The sequence below is a fragment of the Calidris pugnax genome, unplaced genomic scaffold (genome assembly GCF_001431845.1).
Source record: "Calidris pugnax isolate Ruff unplaced genomic scaffold, ASM143184v1 scaffold24, whole genome shotgun sequence".
Lineage (NCBI taxonomy): Eukaryota > Metazoa > Chordata > Aves > Charadriiformes > Scolopacidae > Calidris > Calidris pugnax.
This window is the reverse complement of record NW_015090922.1, coordinates 32,871,626-32,897,045: the sequence shown is the minus strand read 5'-3', so window position 1 is coordinate 32,897,045 and position 25,420 is coordinate 32,871,626. Positions and strand designations below refer to the sequence as shown.

General features: G+C 39.7%; 1 protein-coding gene across 4 annotated transcripts; it reads right to left on the bottom strand.

The window, feature by feature from the left end:
• Positions 1-305: 305 nt before the first annotated feature.
• Positions 306-24,162, bottom strand: LOC106893088 (plasminogen-like). 4 transcript variants are annotated; one of them, XM_014950702.1, is made up of 20 exons: positions 24,043-24,100; positions 23,376-23,421; positions 21,117-21,252; positions 20,387-20,493; positions 16,723-16,837; positions 15,497-15,660; positions 14,852-14,981; positions 14,610-14,728; positions 13,193-13,355; positions 12,350-12,492; positions 11,372-11,531; positions 9,573-9,763; positions 8,518-8,666; positions 7,709-7,802; positions 6,313-6,430; positions 5,210-5,284; positions 4,517-4,657; positions 3,636-3,742; positions 1,631-1,776; positions 306-624 (listed from the first exon to the last, which is right to left on the bottom strand). In XM_014950702.1, exons 2-20 carry the CDS (start codon positions 23,389-23,391, stop codon positions 466-468), a joined length of 2,433 nt encoding a protein of 810 aa, XP_014806188.1. In that variant the 5' UTR covers positions 23,392-23,421; positions 24,043-24,100; the 3' UTR covers positions 306-465. The 4 variants fall into 4 exon arrangements, with proteins under 4 accessions (XP_014806188.1, XP_014806186.1, XP_014806189.1 ...); XM_014950700.1 differs by lacking the exon at positions 23,376-23,421 and having other exon boundaries at positions 24,043-24,162; XM_014950703.1 differs by lacking the exon at positions 23,376-23,421 and having other exon boundaries at positions 9,630-9,763; positions 24,043-24,162.
• Positions 24,163-25,420: the final 1,258 nt, after the last annotated feature.

Genomic DNA, 25,420 nt, shown 5'->3' with positions numbered 1-25,420 from the left:
AACAGAAAGGGGAGCAGATGCCAGTGATGGGGACAGGGGAAGGCCTGATTTGGCACAAAGGTTCTTGCACAGGGAGATCCAGACCATTCCTCTGGTCTGAAGAAGACCTTGTACACAGAGATAGGCCAGCTGCTTGGATCTACAGAGGAGGAAAGCAGGTGTCTGAACAATGAGGAAGCAGCTTTCATGACTTGGAGTATGTCTCAAAAGCAGGGGGTGAAGTAGGAACCTTACAGTTGCTGCCACATGCAACATGGTTGACTGGTTACCCATGCACAACACAGACACACTGACAGACAGTAATAATTGGTCAACTTGGCTATTGCTTTGCAATAACTCCTTATGCTCAGCCGGTAATGGTATTTATTTAAGATTCTTATGAATTATTGCAATTTTAAAATCATATTTGAAATGCTGTTTCTGACACAGGGACTGCTGTCCAGAAAAGTTAGCCTGCACCCAGATTCAGTGGGCAACCATTGCATTCTTGATCCAAGAAACGAAAGTAGGAATTTGGACAAAAACAGGCTTTGATGGCTGGGTACAATCCAGTCCCCAAGAGGTGACTCCATATAGGACAAATCTATCCTTATCTTGGCAGACCAGAGGGCCTCCAACTTCAGCCTAGGGAGGAGAAAAGAGAAAGAAGATGAGTCCTTTAGTGATGGGAACACTAGACATGCAAACAGCAAAATACTGGCAGGAATAATATTGTGGTAACTCTGAAGGCCTCAAAATATGACTGAGGAAGGGCTGCAGAGAAAGAGAATGTTTTATTAGACCTGGTTTATTTCCAAGCATCCAGACCATTCCTCTGGTCTGAAGAAGAGAGGCCCAACCACCAACCATGGATGTGGGAACATCCACAGATCACTGTGAAGCCAATTACACACACAAAAAAAGAAGTTTTTTGAGTTTTTCACATCCTCTGACCTATTTGATCCTGGAAAAAATGAATATAAGTGTTATAATTTTGTTTCTAAAAATCCAGGTATGGCAGGAGATGAATACCCATGTTCAGTGATTTGTCAATGAATGCACTGTCGACACTATCTAAGACATCATTTGCACCAGTGGTCTTGAACACCTACTCAGACGGACCAATATTTGTTTTCTGGCTCTGTCACCAAGTAGCTACCAGTTTTGTATTGAAAAGCTCCCAGCACGATCCCCTTCATTAAGAAAACCACATTTAAAAAGTCTTTTCACATACTTGGGAAAATTAGAAAACTGGAAGCACTTCAAGCTTTATTTAATCAAGAGGTTACATAAAGATGTGGTACAACTACAGGCTGCACCAGAAACAGTCACTAGTTTCCCCTCTGTCACTAGGAACAAAGTAAAACCCAGGCAGTATATCACAGGCTTTGTTTCAGGTGGGATGGGGTATTCACAACACTAGGCTACTGTGAGTAGGATGTGCCGGCATGCAGTTCTGAAAGGAAGGGGAAATTATCCTACATATTTTCCTTGCTATTCTGGTTGACTGTGTGAGTGAAGAAAAAAAAGCTATGTATACTTTAGTTCTTACACTTCATGCAGAAGCCTTGAATTGCTGAAGCTATTTCTGAGCCTTGAAAGTACAAATTGTCATTTGACCTGTTTACACTCAAAGCTAGATTATTCTTACCTCACAGTTACCTATGTTTCCAAAAGTAAATCCACCACAAAATTCATGATTTTTGACACTTCCATTCAGAAATTCAGGACGATTACATATTCTGTTTTCAAGCACGGGGAATTCAATATCTTTTAATCTGTTGTCTGTATTGGTACCTTTATGAACAACCAAGAAATAACAACAGTTATAGTGGTAGCCTGGGCATTGTGCTCCAGTGAAGCCTCAGTAATGAAAGGACTGGAGTCTACGCCCAGCTCTACTGTAGTCTCTGAGCTCCTTGAAGGACCTTAGTAAATCTTTCAACTTCTTCGTAATTGCATCATACCTAACCTCAACAAGCACAGGTTATTCTTTGCAAATTGTTACAAAACAAAAAAAACCCAGATGCTTAGTATTTTGAGCCATTGTATCACTTTATAGGCTCTTATTATGGTGCAGTAGCAATGGCTTGTTTACGGGGGAAAAATGTTAGCCTACATATACTTTACATTTTTTGAACCCTTTCAAGCCTAAAGATAGCATTTTCTAGATAAGGAGAATTTCCCTGAAGCCAAGGTTGAATTTTCCGCAAACACCATTTATTTAGCTGTGGGGGTCTGCCTCTGCTCCCCCTCCACAGCCAATTTCATGAACTAGTTGCATGACACCGCAGGACCCTCTTTCCCACTGCCTAAATGCATCAATGCTCTGTTCATTTTTCCATCCTAACGCACTTCTGGAAGAAATCTTGCCTGTACCGTTTCTATTGTTGCTGTGATCAGTAGAACATAGGAAGCAGCTGCCACCATGTGGCAAGCTCAACTAAAAAGAAAAAAAAGGCAAGGTAAGAAAGGGAAAAAAGGTGAGAGGAAAGCCAGTAAATACTGTCTATGCAGCAGAAAAGTGTTTCTTGATAATGCTGATGAGTTACACTAATAGTAGAGTGATTATCCTTAAGTGTTACTTTCATAGCATCAATTTTGTAGCTAATTGACAAGAAGGGGGAAAAGGTACTGCAGTCTATGTGGAAGGTTTTTATGGTGAAACTCAGAGACAGGGACATGTTCTGTTCATACTACTATTATTTTTTTTTTTAAATCTGTGGATCTGCACACAAAGAAGAATCCCTTAGCCTTATTTTACAGGCAGAGCATTAATAAGATGATGTGTGGCAAATGGGGTGGGAAGGGCATCCTTTGTCTGTAGCTCAGCAAGGCCAAAAGTGTGTACATGAGAGCTGGGACTGAGCGAGGGCAGATGCCAGCATCACTACTGGAAGCCGTGGGGATGAGGAATTGCCTCCTGCTGCAGCAAAAGGGGATCAGAGAGGGCTGGGCATTCTCAACCCTCAGCATAGGTGGAGTGAGAGTTGGGCAGCAGGAGAACACATAGGTCAGTTTTTAACACTAGATTGTGAACAAAATTCAGGTAAGGGGTTCACTGACATTAAGCTTGAACTCATTTTGTCTGTGCCCCAAAGGTGGCTGGATCTGAGCAAGTTCTTGCTCAATGGCGTCATGGTTCCTGGGATGCCATCTTGTCTCAGATACAAGGTCTTAAGGCTGGTACTTGCCCATATATCTGATTGGTCTGGAGTGAATGTAGGTCCTTGCAGAAGTCTATGCAGACAGTCATGTTTAGACTACAGGAAGGCAGGTGCAAGCTTCATTTAGATGTTAAATTTATATTTGAAGATCAAAATCAAAGGCAAGGGCGTTATTTGAGTATTGTCCTTATTTGTTCAAATAAAGTGTATACCTAAGCTGAAGAAAGACCAAAAGAGACCGAGATAAAAGGTGGTAAAGTCTTAAGTCTAATTCTTTTCTCTCTTTTCTTTTGTTCAATGAATTCAGTTTATGTGAGGGAGAAAAGCCAAGCTCTAAGAGAAATAAATAAAATGAATAATGTTGCCTGGTGACCTATGACTTAGGTACATCTTGAGTAAAATATGTTTTTCAGGTTCCATGAGTGCACATATTTGGGGATAGGATTTGAAAACCTGCCTAAGTTTTCAATCACACCAAATATGCATTACCTCTTGTTTTTCCCCAGGCAGTTAGAAAACATACTGTGTTTCTTTCTACCATCAGACTGGTCTCAGGCAAACAAACTGGTTTTACATGATCAGTAATTGTTACAGGACTGAAAAATAAACAAAGAATAATTAAAAGATGCTTAGAAAAATTACCGTCAGTTTGTTTAGTCTTCATACTCAGAAGGCTCTTCATGGAAATGGCGTAGGGAAAGGCAGAGAAGCTAATGGTGCCTTAAAACTCTATAGATGGTTGTAAAATGGTGCCTAATCACTTAGAGAAAAAAGAGGTTACTTACAGCAACTTTGGGATATGTTTGGGCCCAGTCACAGTGTAAATGTGTTTGCAGCATAGTGCTAGAATGCTGATTTTTGGTTACCCCTGCGATGCGTACAGGAACATGCAGAAGCCCAAGCCCAGCAAGACACAAAAGATGGCTTCAGACAGTTACAGTTATCCACAGGATTTTTCACTATATCACAAACAGGATCTGGTTTAACTGAGTTGCTGGCCAAGCCTGCAGGTCATGAAGCAAGGATGTGGCCTGTCCTGGAGTACTGCCAGGGAAACTGGACCCTTCTGCTTGCTCCATGCAGAAGCTGTGGTGCCTCCTGTCCAAAACCACAGTTGGAGCTCACAACCCTCAGGGCTGAGCAAGAAAAACCTCCAAGCAGATCCTCCAGACACAACTTTGCTTTGGTTTGGCTCCACCCTCCCTGCTTCAGTGGAGCTGCAGCTTATGCTGCAGCCTATGCTAACATTCAGACTCTCACACTCTCTTATCCCATCCTACAACCACCCCTGAGAGCTAACTCCAGGCTAAGGTAACTCACAACTTCAGAGTAAAGGTGTTAGGGGTATAAAACTTGAACTGAAATGGTACCTGTTCAACTTCAGCAAAGCAATGTCTGCTCCACTTGGTTCCTTTAATACCTTCTGAACACTTTGGATTTGCAGGAATGGCTCTGCTGCATTGAGATTCTGTATCCCAAGAAATACCCTGTAGGAAGAAGGCTCTGTTGACCTGGAAGAAATGACAACAGCAAGGTTATACATCCATATTTGTAATCAGGAATGTCACTCTTACAAAATTCAGTTATTTCATTGGAGAATTACAATTAACAAGACTGTCAGGCTGCTGATTCAGACAATAGATGCCCACATTTATTCTTGGGGAGAAGGAAAATGTAGCTTTTTTAACAGTTTGATTTTTTGGTGGTGAAAAATCCCATCGGCTGTAAATAATTTGGCACTTTCTTGCAGTGTTCGTAACTCCTAAAGCCCTAAGGGTTATCTGCTAGCCACAGTTTTTCCAAGTGCGATTAGCACCAGCACATCATTAGCACCCTTTTTGGCATGTTTTGGGGTGGAGGAGAGGGCAGAAGACAGAAGTAACCTCTGTTGTGCTCTGCTGCTGTTTGACTGAGACAGGAGCAGGAGATGAAAATCAGCTTGCTGGCAAGAAAGACAGGAAATAATGGGTAAAGAAGTGCCTTATTGGGTGCATCTTGCTCCTCTCTTGATTTTCTCATGCAGATTTAGGACATTCCTGTCACGTGTTCCAGAAGATACTCACTCTTGCAAGCACTGAGCTGCGGTAAGGACCCACTGTGGATGTATCAGAGTGCCAGAACAATGGTGCACGTTGGTACTAGAACAGAGAAGACCATTACATTAGTTTAAGACTGTGTAGTTAATTCTCCACCATCTGTGCTGTGCACAATGGGAAATAGCAGCAAACTAGCAATATGCCCCTTATTCAAACATTTTACCATTCACAGGTTGTCATTGGCAAGGGAAATCAAATGCAGATTTTCAAAGGACAAGCTTTATTTGCTCCAGAACATCAAAGACATGAAAAGAAATTTGACACCCAGGTGAAAATTTTGCAAAAGGGCACTCTAGCTTTCAGAATTTAATAAAAATAATTATTTTTCCTAACAATTTCACTTGTGCAATAACAGGTTTGTACTGACGAACAATTAATAAAAGGACAGATTCTTCTGATTTGCGGGGTTGCTTTGGATGAGTTTTTTTAAATAAACCTTACTATGACCTTTTAACTTTTCTAGGGATAATATTTATTATGAGAATTGTCAATAACACTATAGGAATCTTCATCAGCCTTTCTGCAAGCATTTCTTCATCTCATGCTCAGCTACTCTCACTGTGACTGTGGAAATGCTACACATAATTGTTTTTTCATACTGAGAGATGATGGTCTTCCTGTGGCTTCTCACACAATTAGACTGGTCACAATTTACATTTGAACCAGATTGGATGCTGGGTGAGAAGGGATGATCAAAATCCATTCATATACTTTACAAGTTGGTGTCTATATTAAATCCCCCACTGCAGAATGCAATTAACTGTCAACATCCTCAGTGGAAATTATTCCTTCCCCATTTCAGTAAATGAAGGTGTACTTAATGCCTGCAGTTCAAGTTTGCCCTCTAGAGATTTAGGAGAAAGTGGGAAGTTTGGGGTTAATGACCCAATGAGTAGATATTTGTGAACATTATGGTTTAAAAAAAAGGTTTCTTGCTAAGGCATTTTATACATAAGCCAAGATCAGTCTCCAGAATCATATGCATTGTTTCCTGTCAATCTCTTTCTAACGCCTGTTCCTTGTGAAACTCTGGTGCTCACAGATGGTGATACAGTCTGGAATACGAGTACCTTGTCCTGAGGCTGACATGCCAAGGCCAAGACCCTGGAGAGGCATCACACATGTTATATTGATCACAGGCTCGCTCACTCCTCATTGGGACTTTTCCACAGTTGGGCTCAGAAGAAGCTACAGAATAAGAAAAGCTACAATGAAGAATGGATGTTAAATTTGTTAGTTTCAATACGAGACAACTAATTAAAAAATCAAAGGCAAGAGACTGTAAGATTCCCCTACACTTTAATTTAAAAATCTCATATTCAAAGGCTGTTTTGAAAAGAGACCAGGTCTCAAAGTGAAACTCCACCACATCAATTCCAGGGAGCGGGTTTTTACAGCTATGGCATGTGTGTTGTTTGTATGCCATTTCTTATTCTTTTTGCCTGTGCAGCTCTTAGGTCTGGTTGGCAAAATTAAGGCATACAATCATAATGCACTGCTGCTTAGAGGAACAGATTAGATGTGCCAGCATGAAGAATATCCCATACCGCTGAGAGACTGACCACTCTTCACTATTTTGTATTGCTACATTGTCCAGCAGAGCATGGACCTGGCCTCTAGATGTTACTGCAGTAAAAATAATACCTGAGATGAAGAAGAAATAGACTTTCCGTATCCCTGACATATGCATTAAAGAAAATAAAAATTCTGTCAAAATGCAGGCAAGGAAGGGAAGAGCAAAGCAAATGAGAGGACTGGCAGGTATGCAAGCAGCACATTACAGCTCGTATTGATGCCTGCTGCTGGGGTACCACCGAAGGTAAAATCTCTTTCACTGCCAAATTTTTCAGCAAATCCTACACCTGCTCAGTGTACTGATTACTATTCCAAAATAGAAAAAAGAATTTAGAAGATCTGCATATAATACCCAGAACCAAATTCACTCCCTAGGAAATGAATATCTAGGAACAAGCTATTTTAACATCCAGGTCAGAATAAAAATTAGGTCAGCAGAAGATGAAAAGGGTTTCAAAGGATGTCATTTCTGGTGCTCCCAACTAACAGGAAAAGGGTATGAGCAGGTTTGAGACATTAGTCCTGCCACAAAGTGCATGGAAAGGCTAGTGTGCACATCAAGGAAATCCTCTCCTGTGTTTGAGGAGCCCAGGGAAGGAATATCTTTCTTCACAGCTTCACTGGATATTTCGAATTCAGCTAGCATCTCTGAGTGCTTAGCTTCACTGATGTTAAAGAGCACACAGATTGGTATCAATGAAATCTTACAGGTTATTTAAACTTTGGCTGACTGTTCCAGGTGCCTGATTGTGTCATCTACCATACAGACCAACATTCAGATCTAAAGCTACTGCCTACCGCAGTTTTTTTTATAGTTGGATTAAAAACATTTTGTAACTATCATAATAAGTTGTAGAAAGGGAGGAGAGAAGAGTCTTTAAGGATAATTACAGCAGCGTGGGATTTCACAGTACTCCCATTTTTTTTCTGGGTCTGTTGTGAAGCACCAAACACCATTTACATCTCCATCAGGATTCCTGCAATACTGTGATAATTACAAAAACAGAATGAAGAGTCCCAATGTTAGCCACAGAATGAAGAAGTGCGTGCTTTTTAAAAAGTGTTGAACTAAAACTTTGAATTATTTCCCCCAAATACTTTTCCACTGAATGTTAAAGGCTTTCTGTTTCCTCTGACCATAAAATTATTTCTTTCCTGTATCTCAAAACCACTAGGTGACATTAGAAAAATATAATAAAATTGCTATTTTCTTCATCCACCAAGATTCACCCTAGCTCTAGTGATTTTTAAGGCCTCATGAGAAGCCAAGGTTTACACATCCTGACTAAGTGCTTCTCACTGAAATGTTGTTGGCTGAATGCTTCTTCCCCGACAGTCAGGGAGAGCAAGTTAGGTCAGCTCCAAGAATTTTCCAGAAGCCTACTTAGTTTGCATTAAACAGCAAAAGGCACCACTTTGGAGTTTGCAGAAGTCAGGGAAGCCCTGTGTGATTTCTTTTGGGCTGCTTGCCTGTCAGCATCAACCCCATGGTGTACGGCCATGCTTGAGGCAGCAGCAGCCCAGGTAATGTAAAATCCATCCTTCTCTCCTTAACACTATTATAGGTCTGGGCTATCAAGGTGATGACTTCCAGATACACTTAACCTGGTCTATAAAGACTGAACATAAAGTATGTACTCAGGGGTTATGGAGAACAGAGACAATGTTCAATGACACCAATGGCATTAGCAGTTGTTTACATTTTTATCCAGGCCTGCTCTTGGGTGAGTCACAGGAGTGAAATATTTGTGGCTATGAGGTTTCTGAGAACTCCACTCTTGACAAGTCCTGCCCCTTGCAGTTCTTGCTACTGTGCCACGATAGTCTTTACCGTTACCATTAATGCAGTCTGTGAAAAAATAGGAAATGAAACTATTGTTAGCTGCTGAATCTGTATACTTGCACACTCTCTAGTAGCAGAAAGAAAGACAAAAATGCACCCTGTGATGTGATGTCTTCCTGGACACACAGAGTAACTGAATTGGAAAAGAATTTAAGGAACTTCAGGCTAAACATTTTCTGTAACATATTGCAATTATCAGAAAAGGCTTCATGATTATTGCTAAACTGGTATCAGTAAGCACTTTCCATGAGAGAAGCATATTTCAGAGTTTCCAGCCCATTAAGCTGAAAGAGCAATTTTTGCTTCCAAGGGCATTGTTTCAGGTACTTTCTTCTGCTGCACATGAGTAGGAATACACAGCTCCATTTAGGAACACATCTTTTACCCAGTTCTGTCACTTTCCTTTGCAAAGTAAATAATCCATAGAAAGTTCTAAGTTTCATTCAGAAAAGTGACACCACTTTGACCAACATGGACTATTAAACAAGGAAGCAATGAAACAGGATAGAGCTAAAACTTGTTTCTCCTGTTCTTCATTTTACAGAACTTAGTTACCCATCAACAACACAACAAGCTAAGGTCAACCTCCTGAAAATGTAAAGCACAGTACAAGCAAAATTCCTATAACAACATTCACTGGGATCATGAAACAGCTACTGGAAATTTTGTCTGTTTTCCTCTTTTTCCCCTAAATGAAAAAGGTAGCCTACAGAATGCCCTGTAAAATGATACAGGCTACGGGATATGGACTGACAAAAGAGTACTCGCTGCAAAATTCAACACTATAGATCTGAAAGCTGGAGGAGGGATGTGACTGTCATCTTGCAGCCTTACTCAAGAATCGTTTTGATAGATTACTCTTTCCTTTACCCACAGACTCTACAGGAGGTGACACTTATAGCCAGCTGTTACCAGATGTGGTGGGTGTAGTCAGGCCAACATTTTGGGCCACCCTTGCAGGGGGCTCACTTGGTGCAGGTTCTTGTGTATGATCATCACACCTCTTGAGATTGCAGTACTCCCAAGTCACGCTGGGGTCAGCGGTGAAACACCATGGGCTGTTATCACCATCTGGGTTTCTACAATAGTTGTCCCTCAAATCCCTGCAAAAATAAGTACAGTAGTCAAGCTGCATAAGACTGAAAGTAATCATAGCAATATCTTGCCAAAAAGAAATGGATATGTGATATGTAGATATAAATACATTTATTAATTTTTTACTACTACCAGCAAACACATTTATGGCTGTGATTTGAGTGGAGAGTTATATTTCTCATGTGTATCAGAGTAATGAATATATTTATGCATAAGGAAACATAATTCAACTACTGGCGTAAATTCTGACTGTAATATGTCAATGTTCTGAATAGCTAAATAAATGCCTGATATGTCAATAGTTTAATTTCTAAGTACATATATATAAGCATACATAATTGTGTGAAATGCATAAGGAAACATAATTCAACTACTGGCGTAAATTCTGACTGTAATATGTCAATGTTCTGAATAGCTAAATAAATGCCTGATATGTCAATAGTTTAATTTCTAAGTACATATATATAAGCATACACAATTGTGTGAATTAGCAATAAATATTCAGGAAGATCCATGCTATTGGTGGGCACTTATGCTTTTCCAAAATTTTTATTTTTAAATGTCAGAGTTCTTTCTCATACTCAGAAGAATGCCAAATGAATACGTATGCAAATGAACACCCCCCCCCAAAAAAACCCAACACTTCTACTGAATTCAGTGGGAGTGCTCCCCTGCCTGTGCTTGCTGAGGCAGAGGGAAGTAGAATTTCTCTCTTCAACACAATACAGTCACAGAATTAAAAAAAAAAGAAATGCCTTTTTCTGAATATGTCAGTACACATTAATTCCACATTTTTACAACTTGATTTCAAGTTTTTTAAATAATTTGTGAAAATCAGTCCCTCTGAGGATGTTCCCCTTGCAATACATGAGCATTTTTGATGCCAAAATATGATTGAAAATGTAAAAAAAATATTATTTAGGGTGACATCATAAAAAGGCAAAAAATTTGAAAAGTATCAACGCTCCTGCTTTTACTTGTAATCCACTAAGCAATGATGGATTTCCTAGCAATTGTCATCTTCTTGCTTTCCTACCTTTATTAACAATTATCACATTAGTAATTATGATTAGCTGTCTAAGTCATACTGATCCAGTTTTGTTAGTCTAAAGAAGACAAATCAAAGGGGAATATTCAGTGTATGCAATTCTGGGTGTCCAATTCTAACCACAAAGAACATTTAAATGGTAGTTCTAACCATAATATATCCGACCGTGTGTTCTGCAGCATGATTTAAATGGTAGTTCTAACCATAATATATCCAACCATGTGTTCTGCTGTGTTCTCCCCAGATGAAATAAGTAGAAAGACCTCCTCAAAGGTATAAAATTCATAAACAGAAGGCATATTTGAGCAGATGGATACAAGTCTCCCGGTGTTCATCACAAAAGCTCAGAATTTAGAGTAAAGGGACACAGCTGTATTTCATTCAAAATTTAAATAACAAGAAAACAAAGTTTTTAAAAATGAGACTAACAGAAAATTTTTCCACATCTTACAAAAATTCTCTTATATAGATACATTCCTTGGCAGTGTTTAAAGCATAGATGTGCAAAAATAATACAATCAGCAACAATCATTGTCAGATAAAGCAAGAAAAGGTGAGATAAACATACGCTTCTGGGAACCTGTCTGGGGTTTTTTCATGCCTGTGTGGGAACATGGAGTTCCAAGCCTGGCATTTCTTTCCTGATACAGTGATGGAAGTTGTGCCACGATAACTCTGGCCTTTGCCTCGATAGCACTCCTCTGACAGAGGAACCTCCACAGGCACATCTGCAGCAAACAACAGAAACTGGTCTTTAGCACCACCATTTTATGTTCTTACTGAGTAAGAAAGCACAAAAAAGCATCAAACACACAGGGTGACAAAAAAAAGTGACTTATTCATACAGAGAGCGTCCAGTGAGAGCATCACAGCCAGCATGAAAAGTGGAAGGGAATTTCCAAAGACATTTAGAAAACTTTCACAGATTTCCTTCTGAGAACCCAACCGGGACCTAACATACCCTCATGTATCAGATGCAGTTCATTGGAAGGTTCACCCCTCGGTTTCATTTTGGTATATGTGAACATGTTTGAAATAAAGATCAGAAAGCTCATATGAAAAACCCTCAAATATTAGATGCTAGTGATTTTGCCCCTGATACATATCTAAAATGGACATCATGTTAAACTTTAATCTGTTATCCTTTTGACTGCACTAAGATTTTCTTGCTAATTTTTGTGCTAAAATGAATGGATGTTTCCGATGAGATTTTTATTACTTTGGAAGACCCTGTCCTGTCTTTTTTGGCTAGTTTCCAAAAATGGGACTTCCATTTGTCTCGCACTTTTTAATCTTTTTAAACCTATTTTTCTTTTTTTTTGTTAACTTGCTAAAAATGACATTTCCCACTTTTGGGGGGTGATTTTCATCCTCCACTGCACTTTCTTAACCACTGGAAGTCCAATATTTGGCAGCTTTTATAACTTGCTAAGAAGAAAAACTGCACTAACAACAGTGACAAATTGACTGAAAAAATATTTAACACACTTACAATGAGAAACAATAAGTCTCTCACTGTTTTAAAGTCCTTATCTCAAGTACGGACCACTACTCATACCAGCAGTCCCTTGTTCTGTCCCATCACAGTGGGGAATTGCACAATATTCCCACCGAATGCTGCTGTTCATGGTGTAGCACCAAGGCCTCTTCTCTCCATCAGGGTTTCTACAGTAGTTTTCCTCTAAGCCCCTAAAAGAGAAACACTGGCTTTAAACTTCTCATAGAAATCAAGAAGAATTGCATGCAAGACTGTTAACAACTACTGCATGCAGAACTCAACTAATTTACTCTTTTTGGAGACAAATTACCTCGTGCATCACCGATTTGGGACTAATGAGCAGCCTTTGAATTTATAGTCTAAATGTTGATGATATATGAAGAACTTTTCCAATGCTTACACTTTCTGGTCTTGTTTTTGAAGCCAGTAAAAGCATCCTGGAAGCGCGTGCATATGAGCACCCCTGCCCATTGACAATTCTCCACAAACACAGCTCCTCTGGCCTTGGAGCACAAGGATGTATTGGAGTATTTGGACCTTGGACCACAAGGATATATTGGAGTATTTGGACCTTGGAGCATTGCTCTTCAGAAGACTAACGCATTGAAAGTGTGCCAAAATACAGCCAGAAGATTTTTAACATAAAGGTAGTAAATGCTTATAACTCTGGAGTGGGATGTGGAGGTGACAGGTGAGACAAGTACTTGAGGACAAAGTAGCTGGTTAAAAAAGGAATGCTGAAGCAAATTAAGAGCAAGATCTCAATAGAAGGAATGGGAGTTGACAAAAAATGAGAAAACAGCCTATCAAGATAGCTGGAGAAAACCCATGCTACGTATAAGGAATAACCAAGTTCTTTGGCATTTGTTAAAATGACAAGCCTCAGCATACTTGCAGGGATATCTGTCAGGAATCCAGCCATGTCTGTGAGGAAACTGTGTGTTCCAGTGTTGGCAGGCATTTCCTGATTCGGTGATGGCTATCCTGCCTCGGTAGTCTTCTCCTTTCCCTGAAAGACACTGGGAGCCCAGGGCGGAGACTGGTGGCTGTGTAGCTGCAACAGGATTTAAAAAAGAAAAAGGAAAATAAAATAAAATAAAAAACACAGCTAGGCAGTGCTTTCAAATTTATTAAAACCCCCTGTTTTCTGTAATGTCGAACAAGCAGAGGCGACATTTGTTGAAAGCTGTGGCAAAATCAAAGTGTGCATTTTTACAAGCAGTTGATCTTCCAAGTGTCCTGTGTCTGTCCTTTTACAGCAGTCAGTAAATAATGTTGCTGGGTCAAGCCAGACTTTCTGCCTGCAGTCCCCTGAGAGCAGTGAGTAGTCCTGTACAGCCTTGTAAAAACAAGTGGGATGAAGGAAGCGCATCAGTAGAACACACATGGGTAGGGTGGAAGGGCAGAAAGGATAAGGGCTAAGAAGAAATTGTGAGAGAAAGCAAACAGCCTGCAGAGCTGGAGTCAGTGAACTGGGAATGTGGGGCAGAAAGAGGAGTGAAAGAAAGTGGATTGGTCTGGCATGTGGGGAACAGCAAAGAAAGTAAGAGTAACAATCAGAGGCACATAAACTCCAGAGGGCAGAGATAAAATGAATCTACAGTGCATACCTATTATATATACGTGGTATATGGAATTTCCTGAGGAGACAAGTGTAACTCCAAAAGGTTGGTCTGTTCTTTAAACTTTCTTTAAATTTTAAGCACAAAATGGAGATGCTATGGTAACTTTCACAATTTACTTTATCATACAGAAGTCTATAAATAGTGATTCCTCCACCTGTAATTGAGCATGCTGAGCCGAACTACATCTAGCAAACACGCGCTGCTGCTTAGAGCACTGGCAAGTGCGGATGAATAAATAAGCAAGCTCTAGAGATAAAAACACAAGAGTCTTTCTTGGTGCTGGCCAGACCCAGGTACAATATGACAGTATGGCCACACAGCAGTTTAGGTGTTTTCCATGAGTTAGCAGAAAAACTGAAAACTACCACCTGTTTTAACCTGAAGGCCCTGCCTCTCTGGTAAATTGAAAACTAACATGATTGAAGCCAGATGAGGGTTTCCATAACATCTCTGGCATTATTGTATTTTGTGACACCTGCATCCTCACTGACCTTACATGATTTTATGTAACAGAAATTTAATGAGTGATTCTTCTCATTAATCTGCACTTTCCTGGTTCATAAGGGTTGCCTCAGGGTACTCAGAATCGCAATTTCTTATCTTTCCCCTCCCTGCATCATTTTAATGAGAAAAGCTACCCTATGGAGTGAAATCAGAAAATTTTCTCAGGAAATCAGACTCACTGCAATGAGGAATGTTGCAATATTCCCAGCGTTTGGTAGGGTTGGTAGTGAAACACCAGGGTCGAAGTTCACCATCAGGATTACGGCAATAATTCATCTTCAGATCCTTCTCTGGAAAGCTGCACATTGAAAATGAAAGAGAAGCTTGTGAGTCAGGTATGGCTGGCTGTCGCAATTACGCTGTCTGTAGGCAGCATTTCCTAGACACTGCAGGAATGAATTTAGCACTGAGTGTGACTCACTGTTTCAGTGTAAATGCATGCATATGAGGCTCTTGGGCATCCCAGCGCTGGCACTCAAGCCCAGACTCTGTTCTGGAAACTTCTCCATGGTAGTCTTCACCATTACACCGCATGCACTCCCCTGTAGGGCCTAGGCAGGATGAAAACAAAGCAAGGTTTGCACCAGCCCACAAATTCTGATCCTGATCTATTCATGGAAGGCTACAGACAAAGCAAAAGAGGGGTTTGCTCCAGTTAATGATAGAAGGAATCCAGAAGACCATGCATTACAGCCTGGACAAATAAAGATTTAGGGATATGTGTAATTTGGAAGGAGGACTTTGTCATGTATCTGTACATACTGGTAGCAATGGGAGTTCTGTATGTGACACAGCACTTGGGTCAATCTTTACTCGTTAAATAACTTTCTAGGGGTAAGAGTAGGACAATATCGGCAAATGGCTAAAAAATTTCAGTTCCTCCATATTTACAACATTACTTTGAAAACTGGAGCCAATTATGAAAACAATCTTTGTGTTGAGAACTTCTGAAGTTCCAGCTTTATCTAAATTAATATTTGAAACCAATCTGCAATAATAAAGCAAGAACAAATACCAGGAATAATATTACCTACCCGAACACTCCTTCTCTGAAAAGTAAATATACCTTCTGCAGTGTGCGTGACATGGTCCTCACACTCTGGGATGTTGCAGTAATCAAATCTGGTAGCAGGATCTGTTGTGTAACACCAGGGTCCATTTTCATCCTCATCAGGATTTCTGCAGTAGTTTTCATCCAACCCTGCATTGGGGTGTTTTTCAGGTGTATAACTGTAATAGTATTAAAATTCTATTTTAATTCCAGTAATGTAGTGGAGCAGAAGGGAAATGTCCAACTTGCTCAGGCAGCTGTGGGCTCTATTCATTCACAGTAAAAATGAGAGAAACGGATTCCCCATTGTAGCCCATAAATGAAATTTGAAAAACCATTCTGTAACCACCATTATTTGTATTTTTCTCCCTAGGTCCCAGTTGCCAACGGTAAGTGAGTTACAGCCTATAAGGACTATGACGGTCTCAAAGAGCAATTACTGTTTTTATAACTTGCATCCAGCTGATCTAGTCAACTGACTCGGACCTGTGGCTCTATCATGTATTTTTCTTAATGCAGCTACTTTAAAAGTGAAATATTTCTAGAGACTATTCACTAAGCAAAACTGGATCTTAATGTGCAGAGATTTTGAAGCAAGAGACTCTAGGCTTCTTCCTATAACAATCGTCCCAGAGAAGACTAAATGGCTTTTAAACAAAAAATCTAAACAAGCACATCCAAGTTTCCATAGAATAGCAGCAAAAAATAATTAACAGATTAAACTCCCACACAGATCAGCGAAAATAGGCCCTCTGCTCCCACACTCATTTTAGTGAGCCCAGTGGCAAACAGCCCTGAGAAAACTCTGCCTGGGCAGGTTCCCTGGGGACTTAGATACTTTGCCGGATGTTTCTTCTTGACTGTCTGGATGGCAGGTAGGGAGTCATAGAGCCAGATATCATTGCTTTTTTTTTCCATACATCATACAGAAGAGAAAAATTATGGTCCCACTGTCACCAATAGCAAAATTTTCACTATGTGTTGATAGATCATTTCATCTTCTTAAGAGGCCTGGCATTTAGACACAACTTCTCTAGCTGATAATGCACCTTTTCCTTACCTGGACCATTGCAGTTCTCTGCCAGTAGAGTCAAAAGTAACAAGGCAAATGAAGATAAGGTTGTCTTAATAAATAACCTGGCTTTGATAACATGCACTATAAAGTTGTTTATACACATGAAGTTGCGGAAACTTCGAAGAGATTCAGAGAAACATGAAGATAAATATAGATAAGGCCGTACTTTGGGTTGTGGGGTGCATTTTCTGCCCACTTCTGGCATGGAACACCCCTCCGAGTCTTGGCTTCCATTCCTCTGTAGTCCTTTCCAATCCCTCTTTTACATTGTAGAAGGTAAACTGAAATGGAATTGGCTTTGTTAATTCAGTGATGTTACAACATTGCATCTCTTAAAACTGAGGATCACTAACAGAGTGCACAAAAATATCGGCACTGCTGCTTCGGCACTGATACTCCAGTAGCAGGTCCCAGCATGACCATGCCTAGTCAATAGCCTTGCCTATGGACTTTCAGATGTTGCCAGGCTCCTCATAAATTATTTTAGCCTGTTTAAATAAAAAAGCCAGACACATCTGACACCTGGGGAGAGGCAGTGGGAGGCTCTGTATAGCTGGGTCAGGAATGAAGACAACCAAGTAACTTCCCAGTTCAAATTGCACATGAAGACCACCATGAATTTAGGCCTTGGCATTTGATCCTTCTTAAACAGCATTTTATTAGCATGGCTTCTTTCTGGTTTACCCCCACAGTCTCTTTTACTTTTCTGTCCTATACATGAGTTTGCTGCGCTGGCCTATAACCACTGATAGTCTGTGTTTGTCATAAGAAGGATGGGATCAAAAGCCAAACTATGTCAAGACAAAATTAAAGTTTGACTGGGGAAGCTTCTCTGTAAAGAAGTCGTCTTTAACTTAGTTCTTAAGAAATGTTTCAGTGACTAAGTACCAAAACTTTGATTACGCCTACAAGATGGTATGCATCCCAGATGGTCACCGAGCCATGGTTCTGGGAGGCCACTGAGAACCAAAGGAAAAGAAGCTTTTGGAGGTGTGAGTGGGAAGAAATTTAACTCAACATAATGTAGTGAGCGTAGCCCAAAAAAGCTGTGTATCTGGGCCTTGTGGATTATTCCTACTATTAACAAGGAGGTTGGAAGCAAAAGATGATTCCTCATACAGGGTTTTCACATTAATATAAGGGAAATAAAACTGTAACTGCCAGTTCATGGAGTTGCCTTTGTAACTATGGACAATCCAGACTATGGTCTGCATTCAGATCCTAAAGTGTCTATGTGGCAGTAAAATGTGAGTACATAACATCGGGTGGCACAGCACAACCAGACAAACTCTTACACTCACAGAGGGATGAAACTTTTGGTTTTAAAGTAGATGTTTTGTACAGATATTTTTAATCCAATCCCAAGGAAAATAAGCTCTGACAAAGACTGATGCCAGAGTAACTGCTATGAACTCCAAGGTGTGAGTCAGGCATAGGTGAAATCATACAGTCAACATGAACCTAAGGGAGTGACAGAGTCATTAAATATTCTGGAGATTGCTTTTTCCAAGAAGAACAAATTTCATCATATCTCAGCAGAAAAGAGTTTTACAGCAGCTATTTCATGATGTTGAGGTGTCATAGTGGGGACAGAAAACTTTTCCGAGGCTTACAGAAACTAAATGTCTTTATTTGCAAATTCAAGTTCAGGCTGTGTGACATTGGCTGTGATAATTAGATTGCTTCTAGGAAGGTGAGTCTGACTTTTACAATACACTTTAACAGCTTCTTGAGAAATATCTCTGATTTGAGGTGAATTGGGGCCATTACAGATACAAAATACTGCCATTTGGGTTATCCAGAGACTTCACAAAGATGTTGGCAGTGGTAGCTGTGAGTTTCAGAAGGAATGAGACAGTCCCATATTTCTGCTAGTGAAAAATAAAAGGAAGATGATTCTACATCCTCTCTTTGAAAAAGCAGGCAATGTAAGAGTGTCCCCTGAAAAAAACAAAAGAACTGATTCTTTGACTGCTAGGGCTGAAAGCGCTTCCTGAGTTATTGTCTGACCCTCTATGACAGCATATAATTAGGGTCAATGAGAATTATTTATTCACTTAGAAGGGCCGATTTCAATTTAATAAGTAATAAATTGTGCATGTGTTTATTTGCCTTCAACATATGCAGAGGAATTTACAGCACACATACTCTTCCTTTAGGCTGTTCTAGCCCCAAAGGAAAACCCCAATCAATTTTGACCAGTAAAAAAAAATAATCATATATAAAATGCCGAGACATTGGCTACAGCCATTATTTCTACAGATATTTCACTTGTGCTGGTAGTTATTTGGCTGGATCTGCTCCAATATTCTTCTGTACTGGTGACTCACACATCAGTGGTCTACAAGCAACACGTGAAAAATAAAATAGGCTTTAGTCTTGCGAGGGCTGTTACTGGGGCAGGGGAGACATGACTGTAGAGCTGAAGTCTTTTGATAAAAACAGCTGTAACAGTGGTTTTGCCTCTTAAAACAGGAAGGAATCTGTCCATAATAACGCTCAAGAATCAAGCAATACACTTCACATTCTAGCTTTTAAAGCTCTAATAATCTGAGCTAAACATAAACTTCAAGTTATATAATCATAGTATCATAGAATCATTGAATCATAGAATGGTTAGAGTTGGAAAGTTCATGAGAAAATCCACTTTTCATTAACATAGAAAGAAGACACCAAGGAACACATATTGCACAATAAGAACAAAATGTCACTGGCCGATAATCAGCTAGAGGTTAAGCTTGTGCTTACTGAAGGCAGCTGTTACAAACCGAGTTGCATCCAGTGCTGTGTACCTGGCAACCCATTATCCATTCCAGTAGCAGAAGAATTAAATTACAGATTTCAAATGGTAACATTATAGCTTTTTTGTTATGTTTGGGCCAGACCTTCAGCGGAACCTAATGAACTCATCAGAATTGCAGCAGTTTATACATGCTGGGAATTTGGACACCAACTGCTTTCTTTTTAAAACTTTCATATGGCAAAAGGGATCTGCACCACGGTTATTCATGTCATTTCAGTTTTATGTATATCTTTCAAATGCTTCAGAATTGTAAATATAATTGCCTTTTCAAACAAACTGAAGTGTTCTTACAAGAAGTGTTCACTATTAATTTTATATATCAGTTAGGAATAGGAGCTTTCTTTTTCCCAGAAGACTCATTGAAGTTAGTGTTGTCACTGTATTATCCATGTTCCCACAAAACTTACGAAGATAGTCTAATTTAAAAAAATATTTCTTTTTCCAGCTATATAGCATCTGTTCAAAACTTAGAAAAGAACAAATTAATTAATTAAAAAAAAAAAAATCTTAAAACCAAGCCACTTATCTGAACCTAAGCATAAACAAAACAGCTTACAGAACATGAACTTTTGATTATAATTTAAAAAAAACCCCACAATTATAAGTCAATACGATATTTCAGTCAAATAATTCTTGACTGAATTATTACAAAGAAAATTAGATAAGTGGGTATGTAGAAGTAGGTAATCTTACGGTCTTGAAAATTTGTATGACTTCACTATCTCCATGAAGCAGAGAACTGCAAATACTTAAAGGGCAGAAAAATGGATGACTTTTGCTTTGGAGTATGTTTATTCTGCCTGGTCCCAATAATACAAGATTAAAGCACTGAAGTATAAGTTCAAATATAAGAAGCCTTGATGCTATATGTGAAATTCTATGGTAGTTTCAGCCCAGTTGATATTGGGTACAGGTCCTCACCGAAACTGCCACCACTGCGTCTGCTCCAGCATTGCAGCAAAGAATACAAGGATGCAGTTAAAACAGGCTTAACGTGTGAATATGTACCATCTTACTTTATACATACTTTTCTTCTCATAAAGAACTGCATCCGTGCTGTTGAATGCCACTGTCATTTTGGCATTTTCAGCCAGCGTTAAACACTGTAGCTTTTTCCTGGTGAATAAGAAGGCCCTGTTGAAATTGAGAAGGAATCAATGTTGACATAGGAAGCAATCTCATTAATTCAATTCAAATTATTCAACTTGCGATTATTTTTCTATAAATTATTAATTTACTAGCACTGTCTTGTATGCATTTATATCTTTCAGATACTGCATGAGTATTTGAGACACTTAGTAAGAGACTACTGCTTTCTACTGAAAGTGGCTGACTTTTTCAGGACGTATGACTACAAGAGTAAGTTGCTGTGTGGGAAACTAGTTACTTCATTGGCAAAATGTTAACAGCATTCCTAGTTACTCAGGTTAGCACCTTTCCCTACAATGAAACTTCTCACCCTTCTTTTGCAAAACAAGGCAGCATCCATCTAATGGGTGTAAGCAATTCTCCATGTAATTTTGAGTAAGAGATGGAACTTGAGCATTTATGATAGGGTGAGTAATACACTGTAAATCCACCCTTTACTTGACCTTATGGTAATTTATGGGTGGAGATGAGCCACAAGCTAAAGGCACAGGCGACACTGCTGTAGGGAGAGCTGCAGCAGCATGGGGATCTTGGTTCTCAGCAACAATAGGAAAATATCATTGATGGAAACCCACAACGACATAGTTTTAAGATTCAACAGACATTACCTGCAATTAAATTTTCTTTCTTCTTCACATTTCTCTGCACATTCTTTTTCATTATTTGTACTGTAAAACTGTTTATTTCGAGTAAGTATCCAAATGCCATCTGTTCTTAAATAGTCGTCGAGTATATCTCCTTTCACTACAAGGGAAGGGAAGGGATGAGACATTAAAAATGAGCATTCTGCAGTTAAGAAAATCTATGACTTTGAGTCCTGTTTTTCTTGTAGCATTGACAGGTGAAGGCACCATTTATTTTGTGGAATTCTGGGTAAAACATGATAAACTCTGAGGAAATGTCTATCTCCTGACATGATCACAGCTGTGTGACCAGATCATGCCATAGGAAAAAACAGCAGAAGGGAGATGTAGAGGAGCAGCTCTGAACAGAGTTATGTATGGGTTTGAAGCTGAGAACAAGAACTGTGAAACAAGAGTGAGAAGGACCAGAGAGAGGGATTAAATGGCACCAAAAAAACCCACCAGTCAGAGAAAGATGAAGAGAAGTGACACCAGTATTAAAGTTTTGGAGAAGCATGTGAGGCTGTGAGATTATGACTTCCCACGTGAACGGTGCAGTCACTTCAGTTTCACTGGTCACTGAATAGTTGTTTGTGCTAAGCTGTCTTGCCCTGGAGCAAGAAACCTCAATCAAAAAACAACTTTCTCATAAGATGTCTTTTAAAATGGCCACCATTATTTTTGTTGTAATAGGTTGAGCAGACATATTAATGAATCTGTCAGGCTGTATCTCTGCTGCAACAAATTAAACCAAGATTTTAAATTAGTTAATCAATTAGCATTATTAATATCTGAAAGCTACCTGTGCATAAAATCTCTGTGATGTACCTGCTAATACATTTAACAGCTCCAAAGTGTTGTTGCTCACAATGGAGTTTCCAATCTAATTGCTTTTTTTTCTTTTTATGTCTATAAAGATTCTATGTTTCTGTTACTAATTTCTACAAAAGTTCATTTCTGTATCCAGCATCAGGTTGCAAAGTTACAGAAGTGATATGGTTTAAGTTTTTCACTTTTCAAGCTAAATTATTATTGATATATACAGGAAATTCATAATCTTGTACAACATTTTCACAGGCAATGTTGTGAATCTTTTTTTTATGCAAACACCCATATTAGGCTCAATTAACCACAACATCACTCCAGTGTAATTAAGTCCCATGACATATAGGTCATCACCTACCTCCACATGACACATATTCATATAAAATAAAAGGTATTTGGGCCACCAAAAAAAGATTAATAATTGCCTGGGGGCAATCTTTGCCTCTGACTGTTTGCAGAGTTGGCTTAATGATATAAAATCCACCTGTCTTTAGAAATCCCTGACATCGAGGCCTCCCATTTCTGATTCTCCTCTTACAGTAGGACTATGTGGAGCACCAAGAGCCTACCAATTTCTCCTCGTGGACTCAGCAAACAAGTGTTTCCTTTCCTGGCCTTTTTGCTAAGCTAACTGAGGCCACAGTTCCAGAATTGCAGGGGACCAAAATAGGAAAATATTACTTTCCAAACTTTATTGGCTCATCTTAAAACTATATGTTTGTCCAAAGAGCTCTACTTTGGATACTATTCCTTTTCAGTGACCATAAAAAAAGATTTATTTCAATTGGTTTAAGAATGAACACGCAGGATTTTGGATGACATGCATAAACTGAAAGGCAGCACAGGTTGGCAGAAGCTTAAATAACAGAAAATAAAGTGTGATGTTAGTTGCCTGAAAAACACTGCAAAATGTAAACTTAAAAAAGAATACAATAAATGTAAAAATGCAAGTCTTTGTAAACCCAAACATAACACAATACATGAACAGAATATTCAAATATATGTGAGCAAACCAATTTCTCCTTGTACATATATATCTTTCCAGATTTGACCAGTAGTAATCCAGAAGAAATAAAAAATAGTTTTAAGGCAGTTTTGTGGACCATCACTTTGGCGAAAGTGAGTTAGAGCTGATAACAATAAGCAAATAAAAAAAACTGTCCTTTATAACCCAGCACATACAATGATACATCCCTGTTATTCTGTCATATTAAATGCATGAGCTCCTAGAAAATCATAGAAACTGTACTGACATGTTTTTTACAGCACTTTTAAAAAGTCATTTAAGGGCCATACAATGATATCCAATGTTAAAGTACTAAAGAATATGATATCTGATTGAAATCTGATTGAAGTATATACTACATGTGGAATATTTATTTATAGAATTTGTAGATGAGCTTGACATTCATACATTACCATTAGTGGAACACATCTTCTTTTGGAGTTGGGAAAAAGAACTTTCCTGAAAAAGTTGATATAGTTTACTGAAGATTAAATTTCTACCTACTGTCCCAGGAAAACAAAGGAGAATATTTTCTTGTGCTTGACAACTAAAAATGTGAAATTGCTGGAGTATAAAGGAGCTCTTTCATTTTTAATTTTATTTTAAATATTTCATTTTAAAACTTTACAACTCCTATTGTAAGTGATGAAACTCAAGATCACTGTGCTTAGCAGTGCTTGGCAGTAAAAACAGCTTTAGCAGAGATAAAAAAAACCAAGCATAGATAAAACCAGAGATAGCTATCTCACTGACTGCTGTGGATTTTGTAGCAGGTTTTGGGACTGTTTTCCAATAATGCCCCCCATTTCTGTCCATGGGGCATGTTTGCAGGGAACCATTTGTTCCCCATGCAGACACCAAGGCTGTTGCTCTTCTGGCGACTCTAACGAACACAACACTGGAGCAACCACAGCTCTCGCTTTGTCTGACAGCAACTCTCACTGCCCACCAAGCCCCAAATCCATCGTCATCCTGGTTAAGTGGTGACGAAAGGATCTGAGGATTTACCTTTACCAAACGGAGCTTGCAAGCGTTTGTCCCCCATCTCACCTAGGCAAGCAGAAGGCAAAGGACTCTTACCTGAGCTGAGCAAGAAAAGAAAGAGAAAGGCGGCTTTGCTAATCCCCATTTTGGCCCAGCTGGCGGGTGCTGGAAGTTGTGTGTGTCGGTGCACAAAGTTTTATTGACTCGCACTGGAATGAGGCGGCATCAAACAAACAAGGCAGGCAGGTGGAGTTAATCATTCTCCCATGCTGTGGCCCCCCTTGCTGTGGTGTGGCCATTCAAGCAACCTTGAATTGCATGGATTACCAAATCAGACTCAATCATTTGTGCTGGATGCTGGGAAATGTGAAGGCACTCTCCTCTTTTGTGGGGCATGTTTTTGTTCTCAGATTGCTTGGCCTCACTTTGCTAAGGTAAAGATAGGCACCATGGTGGTGGGGAAAGTATGGGATCCCAGGCACAATCTAATTCCACACAGTCCTGTATAGAATCATAGGATTGCCTAGGTTGGAAGGCACCTTTCAGATCATCTAGTCCAACCGTCGACCTAACATTGACTAAAACTGTCACTAAACTGTATCTTTAAGCACTACGTTCAGCTTTAGGTCCCAATGGGATTTTCAGTCTCAGACTTGCACTGCTTAGGTTGGAATTACTTCTGATTATCCTTTTGCATAAGCCAGTCCCCAAAACCAGCTCCTGATAATGTTAACTCTGTATCAGAATTTCTTTAAACAATCACCAGTGTCCTTCCTGGGGTAAAACAGCTTCCTTCCCTCAGCAGTTTCCCATTTCTGGGTTGTTTTTTGTTTTTAATGTCTTGGGAGGCAGTGTTGGAGGGGAGAGGAGAACGACAGTTAGGAGCAAGGTGGAAGTCCCACATATTCAGCTCTGTGCTGGGAGAATGATGGTTCTGGAAGGACCACAGGTGGCAGCCACATGCCTGTGAGCACTGATGACTAGATGAGTCACCTGGGGTAAAAGCAGTGGTCAGAAGGTATATGTCTCCAGGGCACAGGTGGGAAATGCTCCCTGGGCTGGAGGGGAGGATGTGGGGAAGTGGCCTTTCTGCCTCAGCTCTGAGACACTGCAGAGGATTCTCAGGAGGTGTGTAGCCTGCAACCAGGATGGGAAGAAGTGACACCGGTAAGAAAACAGATGGTTGGTCTTGGTAATTTAAGGGGACATGAATGGAAAGAAGTAGGATTAGGGGACCATTTGGGAGTGAGGAGGCTATGAAGGGCCTAAAGATTTTCCTTTTTGATTCAGAAGAGAATTGGTGTCAACAAGAGATGTGGGGGACGTGACAAGCAGGGATATAAACCATGGAGAGCCAAGCCTTGCTTGACACCAGCAGCTCCGCCCTCAGAGAGCAAATGCCATAGAGTATAGATGCAGAAGTCTGAAGCTATGCTAGATCTTAAATATTAGACCAATCAAAGACAGACAGATT

What these genes read in the sequence shown, in the direction of transcription:
- LOC106893088 (XM_014950700.1), bottom strand. Translation starts at nt 24,091, where the DNA reads ATGGGGATTAGCAAAGCCGCCTTTCTCTTTCTTTTCTTGCTCAGCTCA. An exon ending in AATGCACCCCACAACCCAAA is followed by an intron (nt 15,661 to 16,722) that starts GTACGGCCTTAT and finishes ATACTATTACAG; the next exon opens with TTATACACCTGAAAAACACC. An exon ending in GACTACACCCACCACATCTG is followed by an intron (nt 8,667 to 9,572) that starts GTAACAGCTGGC and finishes ATTTTTTCACAG; the next exon opens with ACTGCATTAATGGTAACGGT.